We start from the raw sequence: 27285 nt of genomic DNA on the forward strand, positions 1-27285 counted from the left end.
AAACAGTCCGGGGGATTCCCCTTCCCTAGTGTACACCCCGTGCATTCCCTCCCCTTGAGTTGTAAGTAGAACTTGCTGATGGTAGCTCCTTTTGCTAGATTAGCTTATGTGATAAATGGGCACTCCCATGATTACATTGACAGCAGACTCCTTTATAGTAGACTGGATAGGGAAAAGAAATATAGGGACATCTGTGTCTACTGACCTGGAAGGTAGCCATCATGGATGTGGCAAGAAAGTATAGATGACTTCTGGATTATAACAGTGATCTCTAGCCAGTAACTAAGGAGAAAGTGGCTTTAATTATGAAACCACACTCCCTAGAGCCAGAGAGCTCTGAGATGCTGAGCCTTAGATATTAACGTAGCCCTCCCTGGCTTACAGCTAAATATACCTCCCTAAATCATCTACCTACCTACATCACATACCTACCTAAATCATATACCTGCCCAAACCAGGGAGTTAGATAATAAATAGATACTGTTTTAAGATGCTTAGTTTGTAATAACTTTTTGCACAGCCGAAGGAAATGGATGCATATTTCCTTTGTACTGTCATTTTTGTTTTGACAGTGAGCCAGCTGTTGCTCAGCTTGCAGTTAAATTGTCAGTTTACCTGTCTGCTGCTCCCACTCATCTCTCAGTGTTGAAATAGACAAGAGGTGGTTGTCAAAACAGACTGCTGACCATCCTTGTTCCTTCTCTCAGAGTTATGATGTGGACAAAAGTATGTTTTGTCTGTTTCACCTGTGTGTATAGATATGCATATATACTGTCCTCAGTGTGTGTTGTTTTCTGTCTTTTGAGATGTTTTTCACGTCTTAGATTAGTAATTCAGTGTAAATCTTTTTTCTCAAGTCAGTACTTAAGTAGACGTTATATAACATTGTAAGTACTTCAGTTTTATATGAGTAGTACTTATTACTTCCTGGTCGATAAGCAGTGACTCAGGACTTGGTGCATGGTTTTGTTTTTGTTGGTTGGTTGGTTGGTTGGTTGGTTGGTTGGTTGGTTTTTCAAGACAGGTTTTCTCTCTGTAACTCTGACTATTTTGGAACTCGCTCTGTAGACCTCGCTGTCCTTGAACACAAAGAGACCTGACAGCCTCTGCTTCCCAAGTGCTGGGATTAAAGGTGTGTACTACCCAGCTGAATTTGGTCCATGCTTAAAATTTAGCTTATTCTGAAGTGAACTGTAGGCCAGGACTCTTACCCAGCATTTGTGCCAAATTCACCAACAGTATTGAGAATTTGCTGATTGCTTTCTTACTCATTTAAAAACATTTTTTAGGTTTATTTTATTATTTTATTTTATTATTTTATTTTATTTTATATGTGTGACTATTTTGCCTCCATGTATGTAATGCTATTGGCCACAGAGGTCCGAAGAGGGTGTCACATCATTTGAAACCAGTGTTACAGTTGGTTATGAGACACCATATGAGAGATGAACTGAACCCAGAATATGTGCAAGAGACATTATTTTTAAATAGTTAAGTACTATGTCTTTAATACTGTTTGCTTCATTTTATAGAATTCTGTAATGCTTCCATGATAAGAAGTAAATTCTATTAATGTCTAATACTTGTTCCTAAGGTTAAAATATTTACTATGTCAGACTCTTTGATTTCTGCATAGTTGCCAAGGACCTGGAGTTACAGTGTAATGTGAGTCGAAGAAATTCCCAAAGGAGAGATGAATGAAACTGAAAATTAAGATAATTCAGAGTCAATGTTTTTATTATGTATAGACATTGTTGCTCAGAAGTATAAATATCTGACTTTATTGGGCAATTGCAAAATCCAAGACTCCTTGGATATGTGCCATCATGGCTGACTGGCTGATCTGTTTTCAATATGTTGCTTACAGATTTTTTTTTTAAATACCTAATTTGTACTTAATTTGGTTTATCTAGTGATCATGATATGTAAGAAGTATCTCTTGTAAAAAGATACCTTGTGATATTCTTCATTAGTAAAAGCCTGTTTATGCATAAAATAACATAAATCAGCCCATAAACATGCTAAGTTGAGGAAGGCAGACAGTACATACTGTATGCTTGTATTCACATGCAGTTTTAGAAAAGGCAAATCCACTCCGTAGCAGTAGAAAGCAGATCAGTGCCTTTTCATTGACTACAGGGACATGAGGGCTCTATCCTGAAGTAATTGTGAGAATGGCAGTGGTCATATGAATAAACACGTTCATCAATACCGTCCAACCTAGTGCCAGACAGGTTGCTCAGTGTGTAAAGGTGCTTACTACCAATCCTGGTGGCCTTGTGGGATCCACAGAGTGAAGGGAGAGAACTGACTCCTGTGTGCTGTCTTCCATCTCCACACAGCATCATAGCATCCGGAAGCACAGATGTGTACATGCAGATGAAGTGTTCAGAATGTCCATCAACCTATGCTTGTAATTGGGAAGTTTAATTGTATACAGGCTGAGCCTCTGTAAAGGTGATTTTTAGAAGATTGTGTTGCTTCCATATTCTGACACAGTATTCTTGACATTTTGTATAGACATCTTCAAAGATGTTGACTTCTGCTCACTTTACTAGAAAGAAACTTTAGAATTATTTAAAGTCAAGATCTTAGCATTGAACCAAGTAATCAGCTGTGTAGATGTGACTACCATTTAACAGACTTCCAACTCTAAAATGAATATTTTACATTTTTATTTTTATATCTGTGCATGTGCATTTGGAGGTGAGTCTGTGAGTAGAGATCAAAAGATGGTATAGGATCTCCTAGAGCTGTAGTTAGAGGTTAGAGGTGGGTTCTGAGCCACTGACTGTATATCCTGTAAACAACTTCTTACCCACTGAACCATCTCTCCAGCCCCTTTCAGTGCATGTTTTGAGGATGTATGAGAAGACTGCTGGGATGGAGCTTTCCACTTGATTATCTTTCTGATTTCTACAAACTTTAACTTGTCATTTCATTATGTTTTTTGTTGTTGTTTGGTTTTTTTGTTTGTTTTTTTTGAAACAGGGTTTCTCTGTGTAATAGCTGTCCTAGAACTTACTCTGTAGACCAGGCCATCCTCAAACTCACAGAGATCCACCTTACCTTTGCCTCTGAAGTGCTGGAATTAAAGGCACATGACACAATGCCCAGCTTGAACTGAGTTTTAAAGTAGACTTTCTCATAGTATCAGGGTGCTAAGACAAATTTCTTCTCATTGGACTTTGCAGAATTTTCTTTTATTTGATTCTTTCAAAACATTGCTTGTTTTGTTTTGTGGAGGGAGAGTTTTGAGATAGGGTTTTTGTGTGTAACCCTGCCTGTCCCAGAACTCACTTCGTAGACAAGGGTGGTTTCAAACTCAAAGATCCACCTACCTCAGCCTTCTGAGTGCCGGGAATAAAGGTGTGCACCAACACCACCTAGCTTCAAAAGGGACCACTCAACTTAGCTCTCTCAATTCAGTACTGAGATCATTGATGGTTTTTCTTGCAGTGAACATCTTCCACAAGTGTGTCTAGCACTGCATACACTCCTCATTTACACTTCGCTCCTAACCGTTTCTAACAGCAGCTCCCTTTCCTGTGCCTTCTGTCCTGAGTCCTTAGATGCTTACCTCTACTGTTTGGTCATTTCTGCAGAAAACGCACCAGTCTGTTGAGCATGCCTTTTCACTGACAGTCTTCTGACTTTGCTGTCTTAGAGCAGCCCCTAGTTTTTTTGCTCTTGTCTCTCATTCCTGCTTGTGTATGTAGTATTGATGATCTTAATACGTTTTCTGCACTGGAAAGTTGGTCTCATGAATGCATTCTCCAGGCTCCCTACCACCTAGCTGTAACTCCTTTTCTTTTCAGTGCTTAGTGCTCTGCTTATCTATCTCATGGTGTGTTTGTGATCACACTTCCTCTCCTGCTTGTAGCGCACAAACAAAACATACATATAGTTTATTTTAGTTACCTTGACTCTTTTATTGTCTGGGTTTTTTTTTTTTTAAGATTGTTATCAAGACTAAGGTAAACAGTATCATTTTCCAAGGCTTTAAAGTTAAATTAGATTGTTACCTATGGCCATTGTTTTTTCTGGTTTGTGAATATACTTACTGCTTCAGACTGCACCGACTTCATTCATTTATTCATTCACTGTATGACTAGATGCTGTTTTACTTTTTTGGGTTTTTTTTTCAATTTTTTAAAAAAAATTTAAGAGTAGGCATGTTTCTCCTCTTCTATGTGATACAAAATATACTTAAATCATGTATTTACCTTCATATCTACTTGTGAATAGATTGGAGTGTATCAAAAGTCACATGCATAGTTAATTAAAATTTTAACGGGAGTTCAAATTCTGCTTGACTTCAAAACCACATATATTTAACTTCACAGAACTGAATCATGAAATGTAGGATATTAGCATGTTTAAAAAGCTTCATAATTAAGATAGGTTTTTCCATATTTATGTGAGTATAGTGATACCTTAATATTTGAGTTTGTCACATTAGTTATTCTTTACTGTTAGTAGCAAGAATATTACTGTCTGATTGCTTATGTGGGAAAACCTTTTACTTTTGGCCATGTGTTTATTAATATGTTAAAACTAGGTCATTGCTAGTTTTACATTAAGCATTGAAACTGACTTTTTCTTTTAAGGATGGCTCAGGCCTCTTTGGCTCTATAAGATGAACATGGCATGTGAGAGCTCTCTGTTTATTCCCTAGGCTTCCTTTTTTGGCAGTGGAGGTGTTGTCTCTCCATCACCTTGTTCTCCTCGAGGCCAATATGAACATTACCATGCCATTTTTGATCAAATGCAGCGGCTAAGAGCAGAAGATAATGAAGCCAGATGGAAAGGGGGAGTATATGGTCGATGGTTCCCAGAAAGGTACGGCTGTGCTCTGCTGAGGTTGCCTATGCTTTGCTTCAGAGAAAGTCATGAAAGTCACTGTGGCTATTTGTCTACAGAGGAGTTCCACCTGGGCTTCGTCCAGGATTTCCCAGTGGGGCTTCAGGTCACCACCATTCCCCTGATGCTGATGCTATTAGGAAAACTTTGAAAAGATTGAAGGCCATGTCTAAACAAGCCGGTGCAAACAGGTTGGACTGTGATGACCCATGTATTCATCCTGTGTGCTTTTGTTGTTTGTCATGCCTACACTTGTAGATGGTTTTTCCCAATGTTTACACTGAACATTTTTGCTCTCTGGATATAATGAATCTTCACCTGCAAACTTGACCCTTGATCACAATTATGACAAACGTGTAGTTTTTTAATTCAGCCTGATTATTGTGGCTTATTTTAATGTTTAGACACAGCATACTGTTTAAAGAATCATGTGATAAATTTCTGCCGACATATGGTTGTAATATTTTCATCTACTTGATTTGAGTAAACTATAGCATGAATTTAAATAGAATCACACTTTTCATAAAGCTCTAAAACACATTTATCTTTTGTCTTTTCCTCATTCTCACTTTTCTCTTGGTTCTCTTAAAATGCTTCCTCTTCTCATTCATCTCTGATTTATATCTCTTTGTGATCTTTCATCAGATTTTTTCACTGAATTAAATTGATGGTAATTGACAATAGCAGTACATTGTGTAGATTTTTTTCTTTAAGCATGCATATGTGTTTACTTAGACATTATCTAGGTAGTTATATATGAGCAAGGAACATTATGAAATTTTAGTGAATTTTTCCTGGAATTTTAAAGTATTTATGAAAATCTTTGATTTGTTGTAAAGATATAAATATATTGAGTATATTTTACAAAAATAATTGTTTTGGAGTGGATATAGCACAATGGTAGAGGGCTTACCTACTATATACAGGGCTCTATGTTCACTCTATAAAACTGGGGGAAAAGTCATAAAAATAAATGTAAAATAACATTGTGATTATATTATAAATTGTTTGCAGAAGCCTGAGGTGTGAAACTAACTATAGGTTCCTTTTTTAAAAAATTAAAAAAGACTATAAACTCAGGTTATATTTATATATAATAGGTATTGTCTTTGCAGTGCCAGGAATTGAACCCAGGGCTTCAACATGGCAGGTACCACTGACCTAATTACCTATTCTTGATGAAGCAAATTTTGTATGAAGTTTTTATCCTATATTACTGATCTTTGTAATATATGTACTTTTTAAAAAATTAAATTAATAGATTTGACTTTTAAAACAATTTTAGGTTTGCAGACTTTATTTCTGAGCTCTGTACAGTATTCCCAATTTGTCTATTCTGTAACCAATAGCTTCATTGTATTTATTACAGACACTGTAGAGTAAATCTTAAGCTCAGGTTGTTTCAGTACCCCAGCTTTGTTCTTCTGTCAGCACTGAGTAGAATATTCTGCATCATCTCTCCCTAATAAATTTAGATCAGTCTGTGCATGTCTACACATTAACTTGCCAGGATTTTGACTCAGAGTGTGTGGAATATCCAGGTAGTACAGGAAGAGCTGACAGGTTGATGGTATGAAATCTTCCTATTGTGTCTGGAATACCTCCCTATTCTTTGATATCTTGCAGCAGACTGTGAATGTTACCTTCATATAGTTTTCTGTGTGTGGTCACTATTTCATTTAAGGAGTTATTAGTGTAAACAGTAATATACTTTAAGATCAACTTTTGCTTGCTCATTGCTGATGCATAATAAAGCAGTCACCAGTTGTGTGTTACAAAAAGGAAAGAAAAGAAAATCACCCACCTCTTTGCTAAGGCAAATAACAAGGCTTGTCTTAGATGAACCATTTCCCAATAAAAGAGCACCATGATTGTTCTCCTTCCTGTCCTTCCCTTAACCATGGTTGTGTTAGTGGCCTTATTCCTGTTCTACCACAATTCTTAACCCATTTTAACATCTTTGTATGTTACTATTCTAGTTTCTAATGTCCTACTTTGTATTTGTGGGTTGTATGCTGATAATTCTTCTGTTAATCTCAGGCAATGTTTTACTGATACTCAATGCTTTAAAGTATCTTTACATCTGATTTCTTCTTCTTTCTTTCTTTTTTTTTTTTTTTGAGACAAGGTGTCTTAGTCAATGTTTTATTGACCATGGCAACTCTTATAAAGGAAAACATTTAATTGGGGCTGACTTGCAGTTTCAGAGGTTTAGTCTGTCATGGCAGGAAACAAGAGGTCAGGCAGACCTGGTACTGGAGAAGCGCTAGACAAATAGCTGAGAGCTGTACATTCGGATCTGCAGGTAACAAGAAGAGAGAGCCACTGGGCCTGGCTTGGGCCCTTGAAACTTCAAAATCCACCCCTGGTGACACAACTCCTCCAACAAGGCCACATCTTCTGCTCCTTTCTAATAGTGCCACTCCCTATGGGCCTCTAGGGGCCATTTTCTCTCAAACCACCACAGAGGGCCTCTCTACCTAGGCCTGACTGCTCTGAAACTCACACTGTAGACCAGGCTTGTGTCAAACTTAAAGAGATTAGCCTGCCTCAGCTTCCTCTAAGTGCTGGGCTTAAAGGTGTGTGCCACCACGCCTGGCCACTTTATCTGAATTCCTAATAGAATTTAATGGAGAAAATGAATAGTAAATAAATTATTTTCTCCTCATCCCCATGAGCCTTCTGTAATAGATGATAACTTATGTTAAAAGTACCAGAATTAATCAAATTCTGATTTTCATTGAATAAACTTTATTTCCTAGAACACTGTTTCAGTTATTGTCATAGTTAGGATTACTCTTGCTATGATGAAACTCCTGACCAAAGCTTATACTTCCGTATCATAGTTCATCATCAAAAGGGAGTCAGGACAAGAATTCAGACAGGACAGGAGCCTAGAGGCAGGAGCTGATGCAAGGCCATGAAGGGATGCAACTTACACACTTGCTCAGCCTGCTTTGATATAGAACCCAGGGGTAACCCCACCCACAATGGGCTGGGTCCTCCTTTATCAATCACTAATTAAGAAAATACTTTACAGCCAGTTCTCTTTTTTCAATATGTTTTAAATTTTATTTTTCACTTATTCTCCTTACATCCAGCTCACTGCCCCCCATCTCAGTCACCCCTCCCACAATGCTTTCTCATCCCCTCCTCTCCTCCTCCCTCTGAGTAGGTGGGGGATATCTGGCACTTCAAGTCTCTGCAAGGCTTTCCCGCTGAGGCCAGACAAGGCAGCCTGGCTAAAAGAACATATTCCACATATAGGCAGCAGCTTTTAGGGTAGCCCCTGTTCCATTTGTTGGGGAACCACATGAAGACCAAGGAACATATCTGCTACATGTATACAGGGAGGCCTAGGTCCTCTTTGGTTGCTGGTTCTAGACGCTGAGAGCTCCAGGGTCGAGGTTAGCTGACCCTGTTGGTCTTTCTGTAGAGTTCCTATCCCCTTTGGGGCCCACAATTCTTCCTCCTGTTCTTCCATAAGAGTCTCCAAGCTCCATCCACTGTTCGACAGCCAGATCTTATGGAAGCATTTTCTCAATTAAGGCTCCCTCCTCTCTGATAACTCTAGTGGTGCGTCAGGTTTGCATAAAACCAGCCAATATAGTCATCTTCCAAGGTGCACTTTTAAATATATTAAGAAGATCGTGTCATGTGTACACAATCAGTGTGAAAATCTGTAAGTCAAGGCTGCTATACTATACATGAGACTATGCTTTTAGTGAGGTACTGTTCAATAATTCTAATAGTGTATGCTAATTGGTGTATTATACTGGCAAGAGCTGCACATAGACCAGAAGGATAAATTAAATACATTTTACTTCTATGATGGTTGATGTCAGTGTCGTCTTGATGGAAAGCAGAGAGATCGGAGGCGTTATCTAATGGCAGATAGTGGTGTATACTTCCAAGACTCTCAGAACCTTATCAAGTAGTCTTACATTTCTAATGACATGTCTGAGCATGGTACTTGATATTTTATCTACTGTCTTTGGGCCCAGGCTTACATACACAGGGAGGTTTAGAGCATAATGCCACCTTACCTGGGTATATGCAGAGGCATGCTGAATTCAGACTAGGTGCCCTTAGTTGATCTCAGTAGTGTATATGTCTGCTAGGGGACAGCATATGTGCACTTCAGAGACATGCACAAATCTCTTGCTATTATCAATCTACTCAAGCTAGCATAACTTGGATTTCAGAAATGTCATGTGGGACTATAGTAACCATCTGGAATAGCTGAACATTGTAGTAATTGGCTCTTAAACCAGTTATAGATATTACCTAATGCTAGAAAATTCCTATGATGGAAATTCTAAAGAATTTCTCTTAAATAACATGTAAGGTAAAGGACTTTAGATCACTGTCATTCATGGGGATAAAATATAGTAGATTTTAGTTTTTTTTTTCAAATATTTATTTTTAAGTGTGTGTGTGTGTGTGTGTGTGTATGTGTATACATACGTTCAGGTACCTGTGGAAATCATGCGTGTTACATCCCCTGGAGTTGGAGTTAGTGATGATTTTCAGCCAACTCACATGGGTACTGGGAGTAGAACTCAGATCCTCGATAAAGTACCAAGTGTTCTTAGCTTCTGAGCGATATCTTCATTTCAAGTCTTTACAGCTAAGTTTCTTACTTAAAATATTTACGTTTCAGTTTTTTTTTTTTTTTGCCTTAAAGAAGTTGAAGAAATGATTATTTGTGGAATGAAAACTAGAAATTTTTTAATGTTTACTGGGAAACAGAACAGGGATTAGTTCATGATTTTTTTTTCAGAACATAAGTTAGTTATTTTCCAAAAGAAAGCTACAGGTTAGTCACAGTCCAAATACATAGAACACAGACACCAACTTGCTCAACTTTCTTACTCATCTCCAAGTCTAACCACATTTGATCCTGTGCTGTGACCTCATCACTGGGGCTGGGTTTCATGTGTGCACGTTTGTGTCTACCTCCCACGTTTATCATGCTGACTGCTACAGCATGGGGCAGGTGTTCCGTGAATGTTTATCACCTTTTCATTTGCTGTCTGTACTCAGCATAGTTACAGTCCTTGGTAATAGTCAGTGAAAGATGCTGGAATGACACAAGAAAAGACTAAAGGCAATGACTGCTGTTACTTTTCCCCTAACTTGTTCATTTTACTGTCTGTAAGTAAAATGAATCATATCAATATAAAATGAATCTTGTCAAGATTTGAAGTGATGTTAAGATTTTGCTTATTTAAAAAAGTAGTAAATAATATGATTGAGGCAATAAAGACCAACACACACACACACTTCTTCACAGAGAATGTGTATTTTATTTCTGCTATCATATAATAATTACAGTTTTAATGTGGAATTTAATGCTGAAAATCACTGACTCTGTGATTTGTCCAAAATAGGCAAAAAGGACACCTCGCTGTAGAGAGAGCCAAACAAGTGGAGGAATTCCTACAGCGTAAACGAGAAGCTATGCAGAATAAAGCCCGAGCTGAAGGACACATGGTATGATATTCTTTCTTGGGGTTTTAAATATATCAATATTCAGAGTTAAGGCCTAGAATGATGTGAGTGTAAGTAAAAAGAATTATGATATAGCAGTCTATACACAATAAAAGATATTAAAGATGTTCAAAAGCAACATATAGGTTATGTGTTCTCATATATCTTGTTCATTAACTTGTTTTATGATGTCTTTTATTGATACCTTGTATACCAAAGTAAAATTACATCATCATTTTGTATTCTGTTCTTTAAAAAGGGAAAAATGAGTTTAACAACCTAAATAGTCATATTAGAGATGTAAGTTCTTAAGTTGCTGGAAAATTTTCCAATATACAGTTTGATTTAATATTTCAAAGTAGCAAAGAATTTTAGAGGAAAAGGGTAAATAAATGTTTGAGTGAATACATTCACACACACACACACATATTATAGTATTTGTTGAAAAGCATGTTAGAAACAAAATAATTACTTTAAACCATCCAGTTAAGCAAATTACAAAATTAAGTCATTTACCTAAAAATACTAAGTTCTGAGGTACTCACCTCACTAATTGGAAGTCTCACTAGTTCTTAGCTGTATAATGCCCAAATGCCTTTGATCTTTTGTCAAAGCAACTTAGGATTGAATCTGTCCTCTCATCTCCGTGGAGCAAGCCTCTATTCCTGTAGAAAATGCTTCAGGGTATTTTTGTAGACTTACCACATGTGTATAAAAAGCCATAATTGGTAACTGTGAATTTATTAACAGTTATTCAATATAAATTTTTTTCCCTTTGAAATTATGGAAAAAATGTTACAATTTTTATTGGTCACTCTTTATATTTTTCACATGCATACTCCAATTTATTTTCTTAATAATCTGGAATGAATCTGTATTTGTAACCTTTCTCTATATAGGAAAAGATAATTTCTTGCTTTCTCCCTTTCTTCAATCTTCCTATTAATAGCATCTAAATTTTTGATTGCTTTTTTTTAAGGGCTTTTAAACTGCTGTGTAGCCTAGGCTGGCCTCAAACTCAAGACCCTCATGCTTGGCTGACTGCTGGGATTAATGGTGTGCACCACCATTCTCAGCTCTGTTGTAGATTATTATTTAAGATAGTTCCTGGGAGCTGGAGAGAGAACGCTGCAGTTAAGTGTGCTTGCTGCTGCTCTTGCACAGGCTCTGAGTTCGGTTCTCAGCACCACATCAAGTGGCTTACAAGCATCTATAACTACAACTCTAGGGACCCCAGCACCCTCCTCAGGCCTCTGCAGCACCTACGCTCACTTGCACATACCTATAGACAGGCTGACACACGTAAACCTAAAGTTTAAAGAGTCTTTTAAACTGTGATAGTTACTAGAACTACCAAGATACAGTGACTTTTCCCACCACTGTTTTTGCTAATCCTGGGATTCCATCATCAGTTTATTTTCTTCATGTTGGAGAATGTCCTCTGGTATTTTCTTTAAAAAAACATTTTCCAAACTTTGGAAAATGCCTTTTTTTTTTTCTGACACTTGAACAATACATGGCAGTAACATTAACCTGAATTTGTAGGTCTTAAAAGCATTTGGCCTATTTTTTGTCTTTTCATGTGTATGTTTGTGTATGTTCACATGTGTGTGGGAGCACGTGTGTGTCTGGGCAGCTGGGAGGGATGAAACTCTGGTTCTCTCGCTTACATGGTAAGTGCGTTGCCTACTGAGCATCTCTGCAGCCTCGAGTGCGCCTTGTTTGTGACAGGTGTTTTGCTGGGGTATCCTGTAGGCTGGGGACTCTTGTCCTCTGACATGCCTCTTTCTGATACCTTAGGTGTGTTGTACGCATTTCCCTCTGACTCTGGAAAGCTTTTCTTCTTTGTGCCTGGAAGCAATTTGATTATTAGATAACTCCTGAGTTTGCTTCCTGTTCATTAGTTTCCTGGGTGTATAGGTGCCAATCTAATTTTTTGTCTGTTTCTTCAAGACAGATGTCTCTTGTTTTCTTCTTCTTCTTCTTTTTTTTTTTTTTGTTATTTTTGTTTGTTTTTTTGTTTTCCTTTTTTAATATTGGTTATTTTCTTTATTTATATTTCAGATGTTATCCCCTTTCCCAGTTTCCCCTCCACAAACCCCCTATCCCATCCCTCTCTCCCTGCTTCTATGAGGGTACTCCCCCACCCACCCTCCTACTCCTGCCTCACTGCCCTAGCATTCCCCTACGTTGGGGCATCAAGCCTCCACAGGACCAAGAGTGTCCCCTCCCACTGATGCCAGATAAGGCCATCCTCTGCTACATATGCAGCTGGAGCCATGGGTTTCTCCATGAGTATTCTTTAGTTGGTGGTTTAGTCATTGAGAGCTCTGGGGGATATGATTGGTTGGCATTGTTGTTCTTCCTATGGGATTTCAATCCCCTTCAGCTCCTTCAGTCCTTTCTCTAACTCCTCTATTGGGGATCCCGTGCTTAGTCCGATGGTTGGCTGCAAGCATCCTTATCTGTATTCAAGAACTGGCAGAGCCTCTCAGTATACAGCTATGCAAGACTCCTGTCAGCAAGCACTTCTTGGCATCCACAATAATGTCTGGGTTTGGTGTCTGCAGATAGGATGGATCCCTAGGTGGGACAGTCTCTAGATGGCCTTTCCTTCCTTCATTCTCTGCTCCACTCTTTGTCTCTGGATTTCCTTTTGATAGGAGGAATTCTAGATTGTTATTTTTGAGGTGGGTGGGTAGCCCCATCCCTCAACCAGAGGCTGTGCCTGTCAATTAGATATGGTCTCTACTGGTTCTATCTCCCCTTTGTTGGGTATTTCAGCTAATGTCCTCCCTGTTGGGTCCTGGGAACCTCTTGGGTCCCTGGCATCTGGGACTTTCTAGTGACTACCCCCAGTTTCCCCTCCCCCACTGCTACATACCTTTCAAATTCCTGACCTATATTTGAAAACCATCTTCATAATGTTAGTGTAGCTCTAATCACATTGCTCTATCGTGGCTATAGACAATTCTTTTTTTGTTGTTTTTTTGTTTTTTTTTTTTTTTTACTTTTCGGAATTCCATACATGTACGCAATGAAATATAAGTGGGTTTATCCCCCATTTCTCCTATACATTCCCTAGCAAATACCCTTCCCAACTTTGTTTTTTTTTTTTTTTTTTTTTTTTTTTTTTTTTAATGATTTGCTAGATCCTGCTAGCATTGCCTTGTGTTCCTAAGTGTGGGGCCCTCTAGTGGCGCATGGGAAACCTAGCTTCACTAATGAGCTCCCTTCAGCAGCTAATAGTTCCTCCCCATGGGGTAGGGCATTTGTGCCCACTGGATGTTTCACAGGTATTATGTAGGTAACCGTGGCTGCTATGAGTTCGTGAATTCTACAGCCATGGCATTTACAGCAAAGGCTATCAACCTCTCTAATGCTGCAACCCTTTAATACAGCTCCTCATAAAAGTATTTCTGTTGCTATTTCATGACTGTAATTCTGCCGTTATGAGTCAGAATATCATATCTGTGTTTTCCAATGGTCTTAAGCAACCCCAGTTATAGGGTCATTCTACCCACAAAGGGGTCATGACCCACATACTGGGAACCACTGTTCTAGAAGACAGATGTCACAGCACTTTCCCCATCTTCTGACTCTTCTGTGATGTTCCCTGAGCCTGTGAGCTATTCTTGTTTTTAATTAACTGAGTTTTAATTAAAATTTTCATACAATGTTATTTTATTGTCAAGACAGGATTTCTCTGTGTGGCCCTTGTTGACCTGGAACTTACTGTGTAGACCAGGCTGGCCTCAAACTCACAGAGCTCTGCCTGCTGAGAGCTGGGGTTAAAGGCACGCACTATTATCACCCTGCCATACAATCTATTTTGATGATGGTTTTCTCCTCCCCACCTTTCCACCTCCCTACCCACCCAATTTTACATGTCTCTCTATGCCTGCCTGCCTCTTTCTCTCTCTCTGTCTCTCTCCCCTCCCTACATCTCTCTCTTCCCTTTTTCTCCTTCTCTCTCCACCCCCCACCCCCCGCAGCCCTTTCAAAAAGCCAGAAAGCATCTTGAATAAAGATCTACTCGATGAAGAAGTAGGCATTTGAAGGGTTTATTTGACTTCCGTGTTTGCTTGTTTCTTTGCCATTGTCTAGTGAGGGTTCTGCCCTGCCGTCTTCTCTCACTGCTGCTGATGAGACGATTTTTTGGATCGCACTCCCCTTTAAACAGCTGTTTCTCTTTTCTGATAATTCTTAGGACTGTTATTCTGCCCTTGATGGTCTGAGATTTAATTCGATTATTTTTCAGTTGTCTGATGTTGTTTTATTTTTTCACTGACCTGATGCAGGTTCTCACTGGTATATGGAGCTCTTGGTATAAGTTTGCCTTCAGTTCTCAGGATATTCTCTCTGACAACTGCCCTAAATATTGTTTCTCTAAATGCTTATCCTTTCAGGAAAACTGCTCTCAACCGAGAGTATAACCTTTGTATGTAATGTTCTTTCTTTTATTCTTCCGTTTCTTCTGTTCTGCCCTTTCCCCTCATTTCTGTTTGTTTTCCAGGCTTCTTGATTTCTCAGCTCACTGGTACATTTAGTTTGCAGCTCATCTAGTCAGCTTGTTTTTACTTCAAAAATTTGTGCTTATGTGTTTGTGAATTCTAATTTGTTTTCCCTTCAAGCTGCTTTATTCCGTTCTCATTTTCCTGCAATGGTCTCATCTTGATACATGACTGGCTGTATGTTATGTCGTCTTGAATTCTCTGTTGCTGACAAAATTAATCCATTTCTTTCTAATCAGTTTAATCAAATTTTAAGAATACAACCAGATTATTTTTACCAAACATGATATCATTGCCTTCTAGGCTCACTTACTGATGAAGTTCTTACTGTCTGAAACTTCATGAGCCTGGCCTTTACTCTCTGAGTGTCTCCCAGCCTTCTGCTCTTCCATACTCCTGCCTGAAGTTTTCAGTCATCAGTGTTCACAGCTTTCTGAGGCTTCTTAAGCCCACAGCTACAAACTCATTCATGTTCTTCCTGATAACCAATTGTGCAAGCCTACAAACAACATGGCCAAATTTATCAGTGCACCCATCCCATTTCTTATACTAGTTTTCTGTATATTTTTCTCTCCATTGTGACTAAATACCTGATGAGAATACTCTTCAAGGAGGAGGGATACACATTGGCTTACTGTTTGAGATGACGCACTTCTTCCTAGTGAGAGAGGCATGTGACAGCTGCTTACATTTTGTCAGTGAGTAGGAAGCAGACAGTGAGATGACCGTGATTTTTTTTAAAGGAGTGTTATGTTTTTCCAAGATAAATCTATTAATGTAAAACTCCTTTTTTCTTTTTAGAACCTAGGTGTATATGTATAAAACTACCTTAGAAATATGACTGTGAACATTTGGAGTTTTCATTGTGTTTGGGTAGATGCATTGAGTATTACTTGTAGATTGACGGACTCAACAAGGCTATTTTTACCCAATTCGGGAAGAGTAGGACTACAAAGTTTATGCTAGTGTTATTTATCTTTATAATAATTTGTAATCAAATATTAGACAAGTATATGTACACTAGTGTATTAAGCAGAATTCTCCAGCAAAGAATATAGAAGCATTATAGAATATATATTTATAACAGAGAGTGTTTAATATAGTTACAAAAGCTGAAATGTTTCTGTATGGAAGTTTGTAAGCCAGGGAAGCAATGACAGAGTCTAGGAAACCAGAAACATCCAGACATAAGATATTGCTAGTTTAGTCCCCGGGCTCTTGTAGAGACCCGAAAGTCCCATGGAAAATTAACTGGTTCAAATTCAAAGGGTGAGGAACCTGGAGTCTTTTGCCCAGAACAAAAGAAATAGAACATGCCTGCTTTAGAAATGAGAGCCAGAGCTGGCCAGTGGTGGCGCACACCTTTAATCTCTGCACTTGGGAGGCAGAGGCAGGTGGATTTTTGAGTTCGAGGCCAGCCTGGTCTGCAGAGTGAGTTCCAGGTCAGCCAGAACTACACAGAGAAACCCTATCTTGAAAAAGCAAGCAAGCAAACAAACAAAAAAAGAGAGGGAGAGGGGAAGGTGGAGAGGGGGGGAGAGGGAGGGGGAAGGGGGAGAGAGAAGGGGGAGGGGGAAGGGAGACAGGAAGAGACAGAGAGACAGAGACAGACAGACAGACAGACGGGGTGGGGGGAGGAAGCATAGCATATCAGGGAAATTGATTAAATGCTGCCCCTTTCATGGATGTCATTTTAGAATTCTTATGCTTATAATTTTAGACTGTATTGGGGATAATAGATGAGATGTGGCAAAAGTTAATTGTATATACTTTATTTTTTAATTTTTTAGATTTTAAGTGTATGTGTGCACGTGCGTGCATGTATAAGTAAGAGGACAACTTAATGTACTCATTTCTCTCATTTCCACATTTCCCTAGTTCAGGAATTGAACTCAGGTTGTCAAGCTTGAAGAGCACGTGTCTTTTAAGAGCCATCTTACCAGCCTGAGACTATTTATATTGCATCTTAAGGCTCCCAGGAAAATAGACCTTCATGGAGATTTCCAGTCATATTCTGCCACCAAATATGTGCACAGCCTTCCTCATTACCAACATTCTGTACCAGACTATACATTTGTTAGAACCAAGAAGCCCCCATTGACACGTTATAACCATCCAAAGCCCATGGTTAATGTTAAGGTTCACTTTTGTGTTGTCCATTTGGTAGGTCTGCACAGATATTTAATGGCATGTGGCCACCATGTATTGTCACACAAAGCAAAGTGCCTGCAAAGGAGCTGCTAGTAAGTACTGGCTTTAGTGAGGATTTCATGTAAGAACGTACTACTCAGGTTCCACACAAGAGTTTCATTTTAGGTTGACTTATGCTATAACTTAATCATAATGTAATTCACTGGTGCTGAGTATGCCCCATTGACATATGCATATAGTATAATCTTGTGTATACTGCTTTGTCATGTTACCAAACATTTCTACTATTTCCCCAGTTTTCTTATGCTCCTCCAAGTTGACCACTCCCCTCACAGTGATCTGCTCCTATTCCTTATAGTTCTGGGACTTTTTGAAGACATTTATTGAAAATTATGAATCATATATATGTAGTTTTATATGACTCACTATTTAGATCAAACTGGCCTCTAACTCAAAGAGATATGCCTGCCTTTGCCTCCCAAGTGCTAAGGTTCAGGGTATATCCCACCACACCTAGCCATATTAGTTCTTTTTATTTCTGAGTTAGATTCTTTGTGTGTATATACCATAATTTGAGCATCCATTCCTCTGTAGAGGGCCACTTGAGTTGTTTCTAGTAATATAATATGGTCATTCAGTTTACTTAGTTATACACATGCCCATATAATTGACTTATCCATCTTCCTTGTGTTTCTGTGTTTCTGTGTTGACATGTCTCATTATGTGTACCTGAGCTGCTGTCTGTGATTATACCTTTAAACAGCACTGGAGAACATCAAAGCTATGAAGATTGTGTTTGAACCATTTATGATTTTCACTTTCAGCATCTTGTTATCTTTGATGACATTCTGTCATTATTTGGGGTCCTTATCGTAATTATTATGCCCCATCCCTCAACAGTCCTTCTTTAAGCATACTTTCCTAAAACCTCTAATTATATTTTTGTTTCTCTCATCATTAAGACTCAGCTCATAGCCTGACTCTTCAAAAGTGAATGAAGTTCATTTGTTTCCAGTTCCTTATCTACCATTTTAACTCTGTAAATGGTTTATCAGTACATCAGCATGTTGAAAGAAAGTTACTAGTGCCCATCCTCTCAGACATACACTGTTTTATTGTTTCTGTTCGATTCCTTTTGTGGTGTGGGCGACTGAGCCAAGAACTTCTCATGAGCTAAATAAAGGATGGACCATTGAGCTACATTGCCACCCCAAACAAAGCTTTGTGATCCTCATCTTACATGACCTTTCTGTGACATCGAATATGATCTGTAAAATTTCTTCCTTATCTTCTGCAGTTTACCCTGTACTTCTCTGTCTACGGTCTCTTACCATTTTTTGTGTGTAATTGTTATTTTTTTCTTCAATCTTTACATGTGAATCTTTTTAGGGACTAAATCCTCGGTTGTTTCTTACTGTAAGTATTGTAGAATGATCTCCCTGGGAATTGTACTCACAGCTTGTGTGTAGTGTGTGTGTGTAGGTCAGACCACTCCCCTGCTTGTGTAATGAGTGTGCAGGTCAGACTACTCCCCTGCCTCTGACACTGGCCTCGCTCCGTCTGCACATTCATCTCTCCATACTGCACCAGCATTTCAGTTCTCTTGTGTTCTTTTATAATGTCTTATATGTTATTTTTACTCATGTGTGTCTGTGGGTATATGTCCTTATACATAGCGGTGCTCATAGACTGCAGAGTGAGCATTGGATCCACAGGGCTAGAGCTGCAGGCGGTTGGGAAGCACTGGCTCTGGTCACCAAAGTCTGGTCTTCAGCCAGAGCTACAGGCACCCCTAACTGCTGAGCCAGCTCCCCAGCTCCAGCACTGTTTATTGACATTTACTTTGTAAATTACCATAAAATAAGAGTGGCTCTTTTTATAAATTTTAACACCTGTATAAATGCACATAGGCAAGTTATAGAAAAACTCCCATCATGCCCCAAGTTATTTATTTGTTGTTGTTGTTAATTCCTTTTCTTAAAAGACCTCTTTGTGTGGGGGCTTCATTAGGGTTGCCGGTGTGACCAGGGTTTGCTGGTATTCACTGGAGTGTGCCGAGCTCATCAGTGATACACAACTGAAGTCATGGCTGCTCCTCCCTCAGACTCCGTCAGTAGCATAGTCCAGCAAGGCTTAATCTCTTCCTTTCCTTTTCTTTTTCATATAATAATTTGCCACAATTTACTTACTTTTAACAATTTACATTTATTGGCTCATAGTTTTTGAAAATTAGAACTCAGGATACTTGGGCTAGTGTCCTTGTACTCTCACAAGGCAGTAAAAATTTAACTGGGAAGGGGGTTACTCCCAGGCTCATTTCTGTTGGTGAGAAAGTTAATTTCTTTATGTCCAGTGAATGAATGCTCCAGCTGCTTACTACAAGTCTTAGGGGTTTATTGCTATCAGAATTTCATCATGACTATGGCAACTCTTACAATGGAAAACATTTCATTGGGGCTGGCTTACAGTTCAGAAGAAGTTTAGTCCATTATTGCCATGGTAGGAAGCATGACAGCACATAGGCAGACTTGGTACGGCAGAGAGGTATATGGGAGTTCCCCATCTGACTCAGTAGGTAGCAGGAAGTAAGAGAGCCACTGGGTCTGGCTTGGGCTTCTGAAACCCGAAAGCTCACCCCCAGTGACAGACTTCTTTCACCAGCGACACACCTACTCCAACAAAACCACACTTCCCAATAGCACCCACTCCCTATGAGCCTCCAGGACCATTCTCATGTAAGCCAATATACTTGCTGCCAGCTGGAGATGCCTCTTAGTTTAGAGAGGCCATACATATTCTCAGAGATCACCTGAAGTTACCTTAGTACATGAGTCTTTCCCACATGTCTTACATTATCAAACAACCGCAGTCTATGAAGAGAGTCTGCTACCACTGCAGTTTCATTCTTTTTAAATAAGTGTTTCTATAGTACTTCTAGTTCTGTCCTTTTATTTTTAAGGTGCCTGAATGAGGGTGAGACATTTTGTAGTGAATATATACTTGGTTCATTTGTTTTTCTTTTTGAAAAATCTTACCAAATGACCACCTTTAACAGTAGTTAATGACAGTATCATTTTGATATGTTTGGATTAGTTATGTTTTATCATTTCATATATGCTTTATCTATTTTTGTTCCTCTGGTTTTACTCTTGCTACCTTTATCTTGTCTGAGTACTTTTTAATATTCCATTTTAATTAATTCTATTAATCTGATTGTATCTGTATTCATGTAGCTTTCCAGACGTGAGTCCCTCAAGGGCTCACAATGTATATATACTTTTTCACGATATACTTATAAATTATGTTAATTCAGTAGTGTGATGGCTAACTTTACTTGTCAACTTGACACAGATTAGTCACCTGTGAAGAGTCTCAATGAGATATTGTCCACATTGGATTGGCCTGTGGGCATGTCTTTATAGGACTGTGGCAAGTTAATTGATGTGGGGAGATCCAGCCCACTGTGGACAATGTTATCCCCTGGGCAGGAAGTCTTGACCTCTGTGAGCCTAGGAGCTGAGCTGAGCTGGGCAGTGAGCAAATGAGCATGAATGTCTTTCTGTCTCTTTCTGCTCTTGACTGTGGCTGTGATGTGACTCACTGCTTCAAGCTCTTGCCACTGTGACTTCTGTGCAGTCATGAGCTATATAACCTGGAATTAATTAGAATAAGCCTTCTCCACTAAGTTCCTTTTTATTGGGGTCTTCTATTGTAGCAACAAATTAAAACAGATGGGAACAGAAAAATGGTGCCACTATAGTGGTTCCTTTACTCTGTCCTTGCAACCAGGACATTAGTTGCTGTGTGTGTATATTGATAGGTATTGAACCCAGAATTAGCACATGCTGGACAAGCACTCCTTCACTGAGCCATACTTCCAGCCTTTGATGATTCCTTCCTGTTGTCTAATATATTTAAGAACTAAGAGAAAAGGAACATTTTCCATAATTATTGTTTCCTTCCATCAAATTTTCCAAGCTTCTTATATCTTTTCTGTCTAAAACAAATTCCTGTTTATATATTTACTTATATTTATAGTCTTAACTTTGAAGAAATTCCTTTTTAAAGAAAATACTATTAAAAAACTTGTAAATAAAAAGCATCACTTAGCAAAATCGAGCAGACCAAAAGTCTGTCAGACACAAACACAGAGCCAGAGAGAAGCAATTCCTTTAGCAGTGTTTTCTTAATTGGTAGTATTTTAATGAAATGACCCCTTGCTCTGTAGACAGGGAACCTGATCCTGAGCAGGAGCCTTCTCTCCTGGCTTCCCAGGTAGCTTGAATCACAGGTGTGGACCACTGTGTAACCAGCAATCTCTTCAGACAAGTTCTTCTAACTGTAAATTCTCTCCATCTTACTTTGTACTAAGATACCTTCAGTTTATCGTTATTGAATAGTCTAATTTATAAATCCAATATCTATTTTGGGCTGACAGTTTACTTATTTGAAAAATTGTGATTCAACTACTTTTTATTCTATGTATTTTTTAATGATATTTCTTCATCTTTTGAAGATTTTCTTCTGTAGTTAATATTTCTCTGGATGCTTTGAGTATTTTACTTTTAGCTCTTAGTTTTCAGCAGTATGATTAGGTTTTTCTCTCGGTGTGGGTTGGCTTTTAGGCTTAAGCCACTTTATTATTTTGATATCTGTGCAATTCTGAAGTATCAGCATTATAATACATTATTTGTTTATTCATAGGTGGTTTTGCATGAGATTCAGATGGTTTTCCAATATTATTACCATTATTTCATTAAAAAAAACTTTAATCTTTGTCAAGCTCTTCAGTTTTGTTGGTCAATGTTTTGTTTTTTGAGGGTGGTGCTTGGATTTTGGTTAGTTGGTTGGTTTGTTTTGTTTGAGGGCAGGGTTCGAGATTAAATCTAGGATTTTGAACATGCAGGGCAAGCACTCTGCCATCATTCTCTGTCTGCAATCCCATCAGTGGATTTGAAATAGTCACATTATATTGTCAGGTGTTTAGAACATTGAACTTCTGACAGATGACAGTAGAGACCTGCATTTGACTATACAGAGATAGAGTTAGGGTGGAGGGCTCTCAGGAGACTACTTTTACAGTAGTCATTACTGCATGTTTATAGTGTCATTCACTCATAGTTTTAATGGTGTGACAATTTTCACTTCTCAGTTATAACTGCTGTGTTGCATTTACTACAGTATACTACAGTATAGTAATTGATACTATTTATTATAACCTTGATTCTTCAGGAAATAATATTAACATTAGAGATTTAAAGTTGTACCTAATAAATATTTTCCATTAATACTGATACCCATGATATGTTTAAATCATATGAAAATGTAAATATATTTGCACTGACTTTTAATTTTATTTATTTGTGTATGTGTGAATGTACGCATATACACAGAGATCAGAGGACAACTTGGTGTAGTTTTCACCTTCTGTGTACATTGTTGAGGCAGGACTTCTCTCGTCTTTGTGCTCTATAGTTAAACACTAAGTTCTATAAGAGCAGATAAGTGTATCCAACAGTAACACTGCATTTTATAGCCCTGAGTTTGCCGGTCTCAGGAAGCATTGGTGTCAGGGGAAGTAACAACATGACAGTGCAGAGTACATTTGTGGATTCAGAACGAGCACTGGCGCAGTGCTTCCTCAGGTTCACTGTACATGCCATTCTAATTAAGTGTTAGTCATATGGGTAGAAAGTACTGTGAAAGGGAGTGTCTAACCTGTTACCTTATCTGGGCCCATTGTCATCTACAACTTCTAACACTTGAAAGCTATGAAATCTACTTTACAAAACAAATGACAGGAAAATGCCTTAATTTCATATTTCTTTACTGGGCTGTATTTATAACTACCTTACTTTCCTATAACTCTATGGATAACTGTGTATCTTTTACAAATTAGCCCATAAGGAGGAGGAGGGATGGTTTAGGGGATTAATGGGTGGGAAGAATGGGGAAGGGGGATGGCTTCTGAAATGTAAATCAATAAAATATCAAATAAAAAATAATAATAAAAATTAGCCCACATAAACAATGATGGTATATGGTAGCTTAGAGGAACACCAACTTCATATCATACTACTACAGAAACTGAGACATGTCTTAGGGTTTTACTGCTGTAAACAGACACAGTGACTAAGGCAGCTCCTATAAAGGACCACATTCATCTGGTACTGGCTCACAAGTTCAGAGGTTCAGCCCATTATCATATGGTGGAAAGCATGGCAGCGTCTAGGCAGGCATAGTGCTGGAAGAGCCAAGAATTCTACATCTTGTTCTAAAGGCCTCTCCCCACAGTGACAGACTTCCTCCAACAAGACCACACCTACTCCATCAAAGCCACACCTCCTCATAGTGCCACTCCCTCAGGCCAAGCATATTCAAACGATCATTTCAACCTAGGAATTCTCAAAGTCTGCCTTGGCAATGCAGTAAGACCCTGCCTTCAAAAGCAACAACAACAAATATCCCTCAGTCATATAACATTTTTCTCTTAAACTACAAAATTTAGAATTTATTAGACTGGCATTTGAGTAACTACTTAGGTGCAACAAAACTACCTCAAACATTTTCTGAACTTGACCTTACCATTCTTTTTATAGTATGATCTTATTCTTAGCCCAGATGTTGATTATGATCAATAACTACAGTCAAAAACCTAGACCTTTCCTTTGCCTTTGTACTGTCTGCCATCTGCATATCTACCGACTGTAAATGTTACTAGGTCTCTTGCCTAGTTAGCTATTATTGAGCCCTTAGTTTCTGTCTTATGTTAAGCATTTCTTTTTTGACTCCTGAGTCTCCAAAGTAGTTTCCTAATTTATAGTCCCTCTAGTCTCACATATATCTTTCATTTATTCATGTGTATGTGTGTACACGCATGTGTATGCATGTTTTTCTGAGCCTCCTTGCAGTTGCAAATAAGTGCTGTGGCACAGAGCTACATCAACTACCCACACACCAATCCTATGTGTTCCTGAATATGAGGAGGGACTGGAAATATAATTGTAAGTGACAAAAAAATTGTAGAAAAGTTCATTTCTATAAAAACATGCTGTATGCATTCATACATATGTATAAAAGGATATGTGGGAGATAAAATTTAAGGCTCAAGTGCTAGCTTTATAATAAATATTTAATGTTTTTTAATTTTTTTAAATTTTCCTATTGTGAACCTCATATATTTATGAGAAGTGTGTGTGTGTGTGTGTGTGTGTGTGTGTGTGTGTGTGTGTGTGTGTGAAGTAGATTCAGTCAAAGGTAACTTTAGAGAAAAAATGGTTTTTCAAATGCTCAAAGGCCACATTTGCATCATTTCTGACACTAGTAGTGACCTTAGGAGGAACATTTTAATTATACTTGAATTAGAAAGTAGACTTAGAGAGGGTTAAGAAGACTTGTTGACCTCAGGAAATTGGTGATAATGAGTATAAAGTGCATTTACTACACATGGATGAGAGATGGGAGATGGGCCAAGAACTCTATGCCTGAAGAAGCTTTAAACATGGTTGTAGTTTGAAGGAAGAGAAAATAGATAATTGGATAACCTGGTAGCTTTGCTGAAGCTTGTGAATAATTTCTAGTAAGACAATTCATGTTAACAATAAGCTGTATTTGAAAATGAGGCAGTTTGTGCCTCAGCTTGTCATTTTTGGAAGCCAGAGCAGTGAATATAAAAGAGTGTGTGTGTGTGTGTGTGTGTGTGTGTGTGTGTGTGTGTTTGGTATGTAGTATATACGTAGACATCTAGAACTGAATGGGATTTTTTTTACTAATTATTTATTTACATTTCAAATGTCCCTCTTCCTGGTCCCTGCCCCCCACTCCCCCACCCAATCCCCCCCTCCTCCTTGCCTCTAAGAGGGTGCTCCCCCAATCATCCACCCACTCCCACCTCACCCCCACTCTAGCATCCCCCTTTCTCTGGGACATCAAACCTCCACAGGACCAAGCACATCCCCTCCAACTGAGGCCAGACAAGGCAGTCCTCTGTTACATATGTAGCAGGGCGTAGGGACCAGCCCATGTATACTCTTTGGTTGGTGGCTTAGTCCCTGGGAGCTCTGAGGAATCTGGTTAGTTGATATTGCTCTTCCTTTAGGGTTGCAATCCCTTCAGCTCCTTCACTTGTTTTCCTAACTCTTTCATTGGGGTCCCCAGGCTCAGTCCAATGGTTGACCATAAGTATCTGCATCTGTCTCAGTCAGGTGCTGGCAGAGCCTCTCAGGACAACCATGCTAACCATGCTAGGCTCCTGTCTGCAAGCACATCTCAGCATCAGCAATAGTGTCGGGTTTGGTGTCTATGACTGGGATGGATCCCAAGTTGGGGTGGTCACTGGATGGCCTTTTCTTCAGCCTTTGCTCCAATTTTTGTCCCTGCATTTCCTTTATACAGCAACAATTCTGGGTTAAAAATTTTGAGATGCGGGTAGCCCCATCCCTCAACTGGAGGCCATGTCTACTGGAGGTGGTCTCTTCAAGGTCTATCTCCCGGTTCATTGTTCAACATCAGTGGGATTGGATCTTTTTCAAAGGCCAAAAAAAAAAAATAGTGCTGTGAATTTAAAAGGAAAACACTCTTACTCTTTAAAATCCCTTTAATGACTGTAAAAACATTTGCAGTCTCTGTACTTAAGTAATTATACTTGGAGTTGAATGACTTCTGTTCTCACTGCATTCACATGCCAACGTGGCCATGGGTAGTGCCAGAACCTCTTTAGTGTGGTATCTAGAAGTGGCCAGCATATATCTAAAAGAAGTAAGTGGCATGTGGATGTGCCTACAGAGCAGGGCACTGTAGCTCCACTCATTCTTTAAACTTAGCACATTAAATGACAAACAGGGAATCCTGCAAAACCTGGCAACTCTGTATGGAGGCAGGCCCAGCTCTTCAAGAGGAGGGAAGCCAAGGAACAATGAGGAAGAGGTATGCTTTCCGCATGCTCAGCACCTCCGCCACGCAGCCATTTTTAAGTTTATCGCCTTCTTTTCTTGCATGGTTTAAATGCTTAACAATTATTTTAAGATTTTGTAAGTCTATAGGGACCTGTTAATATATTTTGACTGACATGCTGTGTCATAATTTTGCCCTGTAACTGTTACTCAGTCTTCTGAGTTTCAATTTCTTTTCTTTTGATATAATTTAAAATTTTGTAATTATAACATATTTCTTTCTTTGCAGAAATAAATTCGTTTAAATACTTAAAAGCTAATATTTCATTTTCATTAACCAAACTTCAGAACTTTTGTTTCTTGTATTCAGATTAACACTTTTCCATAAATTAAGGTTTTTTTTTTTTTTAAAGCAGTGAGAATGTTCATAGTTTTCCTTTTAAGTGAATGTTTATTTGTTTTTGTTGTTCCTATTTTAGGTTTATCTGGCAAGGCTGAGGCAAATAAGACTACAAAATTTTAATGAGCGCCAACAGATTAAAGCCAAACTTCGTGGTGAGAATGTAGGTAAAAATCAATTTTTTAAAAAAGTAATTCAATAATAGATTAAGTTCAATCATGTTATGTCTATAATAATAAAAGTTAAAACTGTAAAAAGAAAATGAAGGTCAAAGACTAGAAAACTATATGTAGGGATGAAATAAATCTTAAGGACATGATTTCAAATTGCTAAGACTATTTGTCCCATAGGACTTTTCATAGAGACTGTACCTGCTGTCTATGAAAGGAACAGAGACCACTTAACACAGGTCTCCTTTTGTCTTTTGCTTTGGAGGGCGGGCTCAGGTGCAGCTCTCAGAGAAAACTGACAGTGCTGAGTGGTTTCATCTCACACTCTCATGGTGTGAGTTCAGTCAGAGGTGGCTCTGAGCTTGGCTGCTGTTTACTAAGTGGTGTGCTTGTTGACAATTGTTCTAGAAAGAAGCTGATGGTACCAAAGGACAAGAAGTAACAGAAGAGACTGACACGAGGCTCAAAAAGATGGAGTCACTTAAGGTACAGACTAAACAGTTTAACTTCTTAGGAAAGTAAAAGCTGAGGGAGAAAAGGTTGTTCTTAGGAGTTTTATATATTTGGATCATTTTCTTTAAGTTTTGATTTCCCCTCTTATCTGTCACCTTATAATTACTGGAAAATAGCATTTTTCTTCTTTATATAACATTTATGAAGAACAATTAGATGAAATTATGATGTGAATATATAAAACTGTGACATGTGTAATTCTGTAAAAGTAGATACTCATGTAATCTCAGCATTCAGTGGGCTGAGGCAAGAGGATTGCCACGAATTCAAGGCCAGCCTGGGTTTTTTTT

The 27285-nt window shown here is 38.5% G+C and overlaps 1 protein-coding gene across 12 annotated transcripts in view; it reads left to right on the forward strand.

The window, feature by feature from the left end:
- The window catches only part of Nek1 (NIMA related kinase 1), a 115643-nt gene that overhangs the window by 39658 nt on the left and 48700 nt on the right, over positions 1-27285 (forward strand). For 4 of the 12 annotated variants that reach the window (XM_034520356.2, XM_076914172.1, XM_076914174.1 and 1 more), the window contains 6 exons: positions 4679-4842; positions 4923-5054; positions 10257-10359; positions 25863-25946; positions 26392-26475; positions 26891-26968. In XM_034520356.2, the coding sequence (XP_034376247.1) occupies positions 4679-4842; positions 4923-5054; positions 10257-10359; positions 25863-25946; positions 26392-26475; positions 26891-26968 (645 nt within the window). Of the gene's footprint in view, positions 1-1068; positions 1133-4678; positions 4843-4922; positions 5055-10256; positions 10360-25862; positions 25947-26391; positions 26476-26890; positions 26969-27285 lie in introns of those variants that run through there. The other 8 variants (XM_076914173.1, XM_076914179.1, XM_076914175.1 and 5 more) reach the window with 5 other exon arrangements.

This window comes from Arvicanthis niloticus, chromosome 16 (genome assembly GCF_011762505.2).
Source record: "Arvicanthis niloticus isolate mArvNil1 chromosome 16, mArvNil1.pat.X, whole genome shotgun sequence".
NCBI classification, from domain to species: domain Eukaryota; kingdom Metazoa; phylum Chordata; class Mammalia; order Rodentia; family Muridae; genus Arvicanthis; species Arvicanthis niloticus.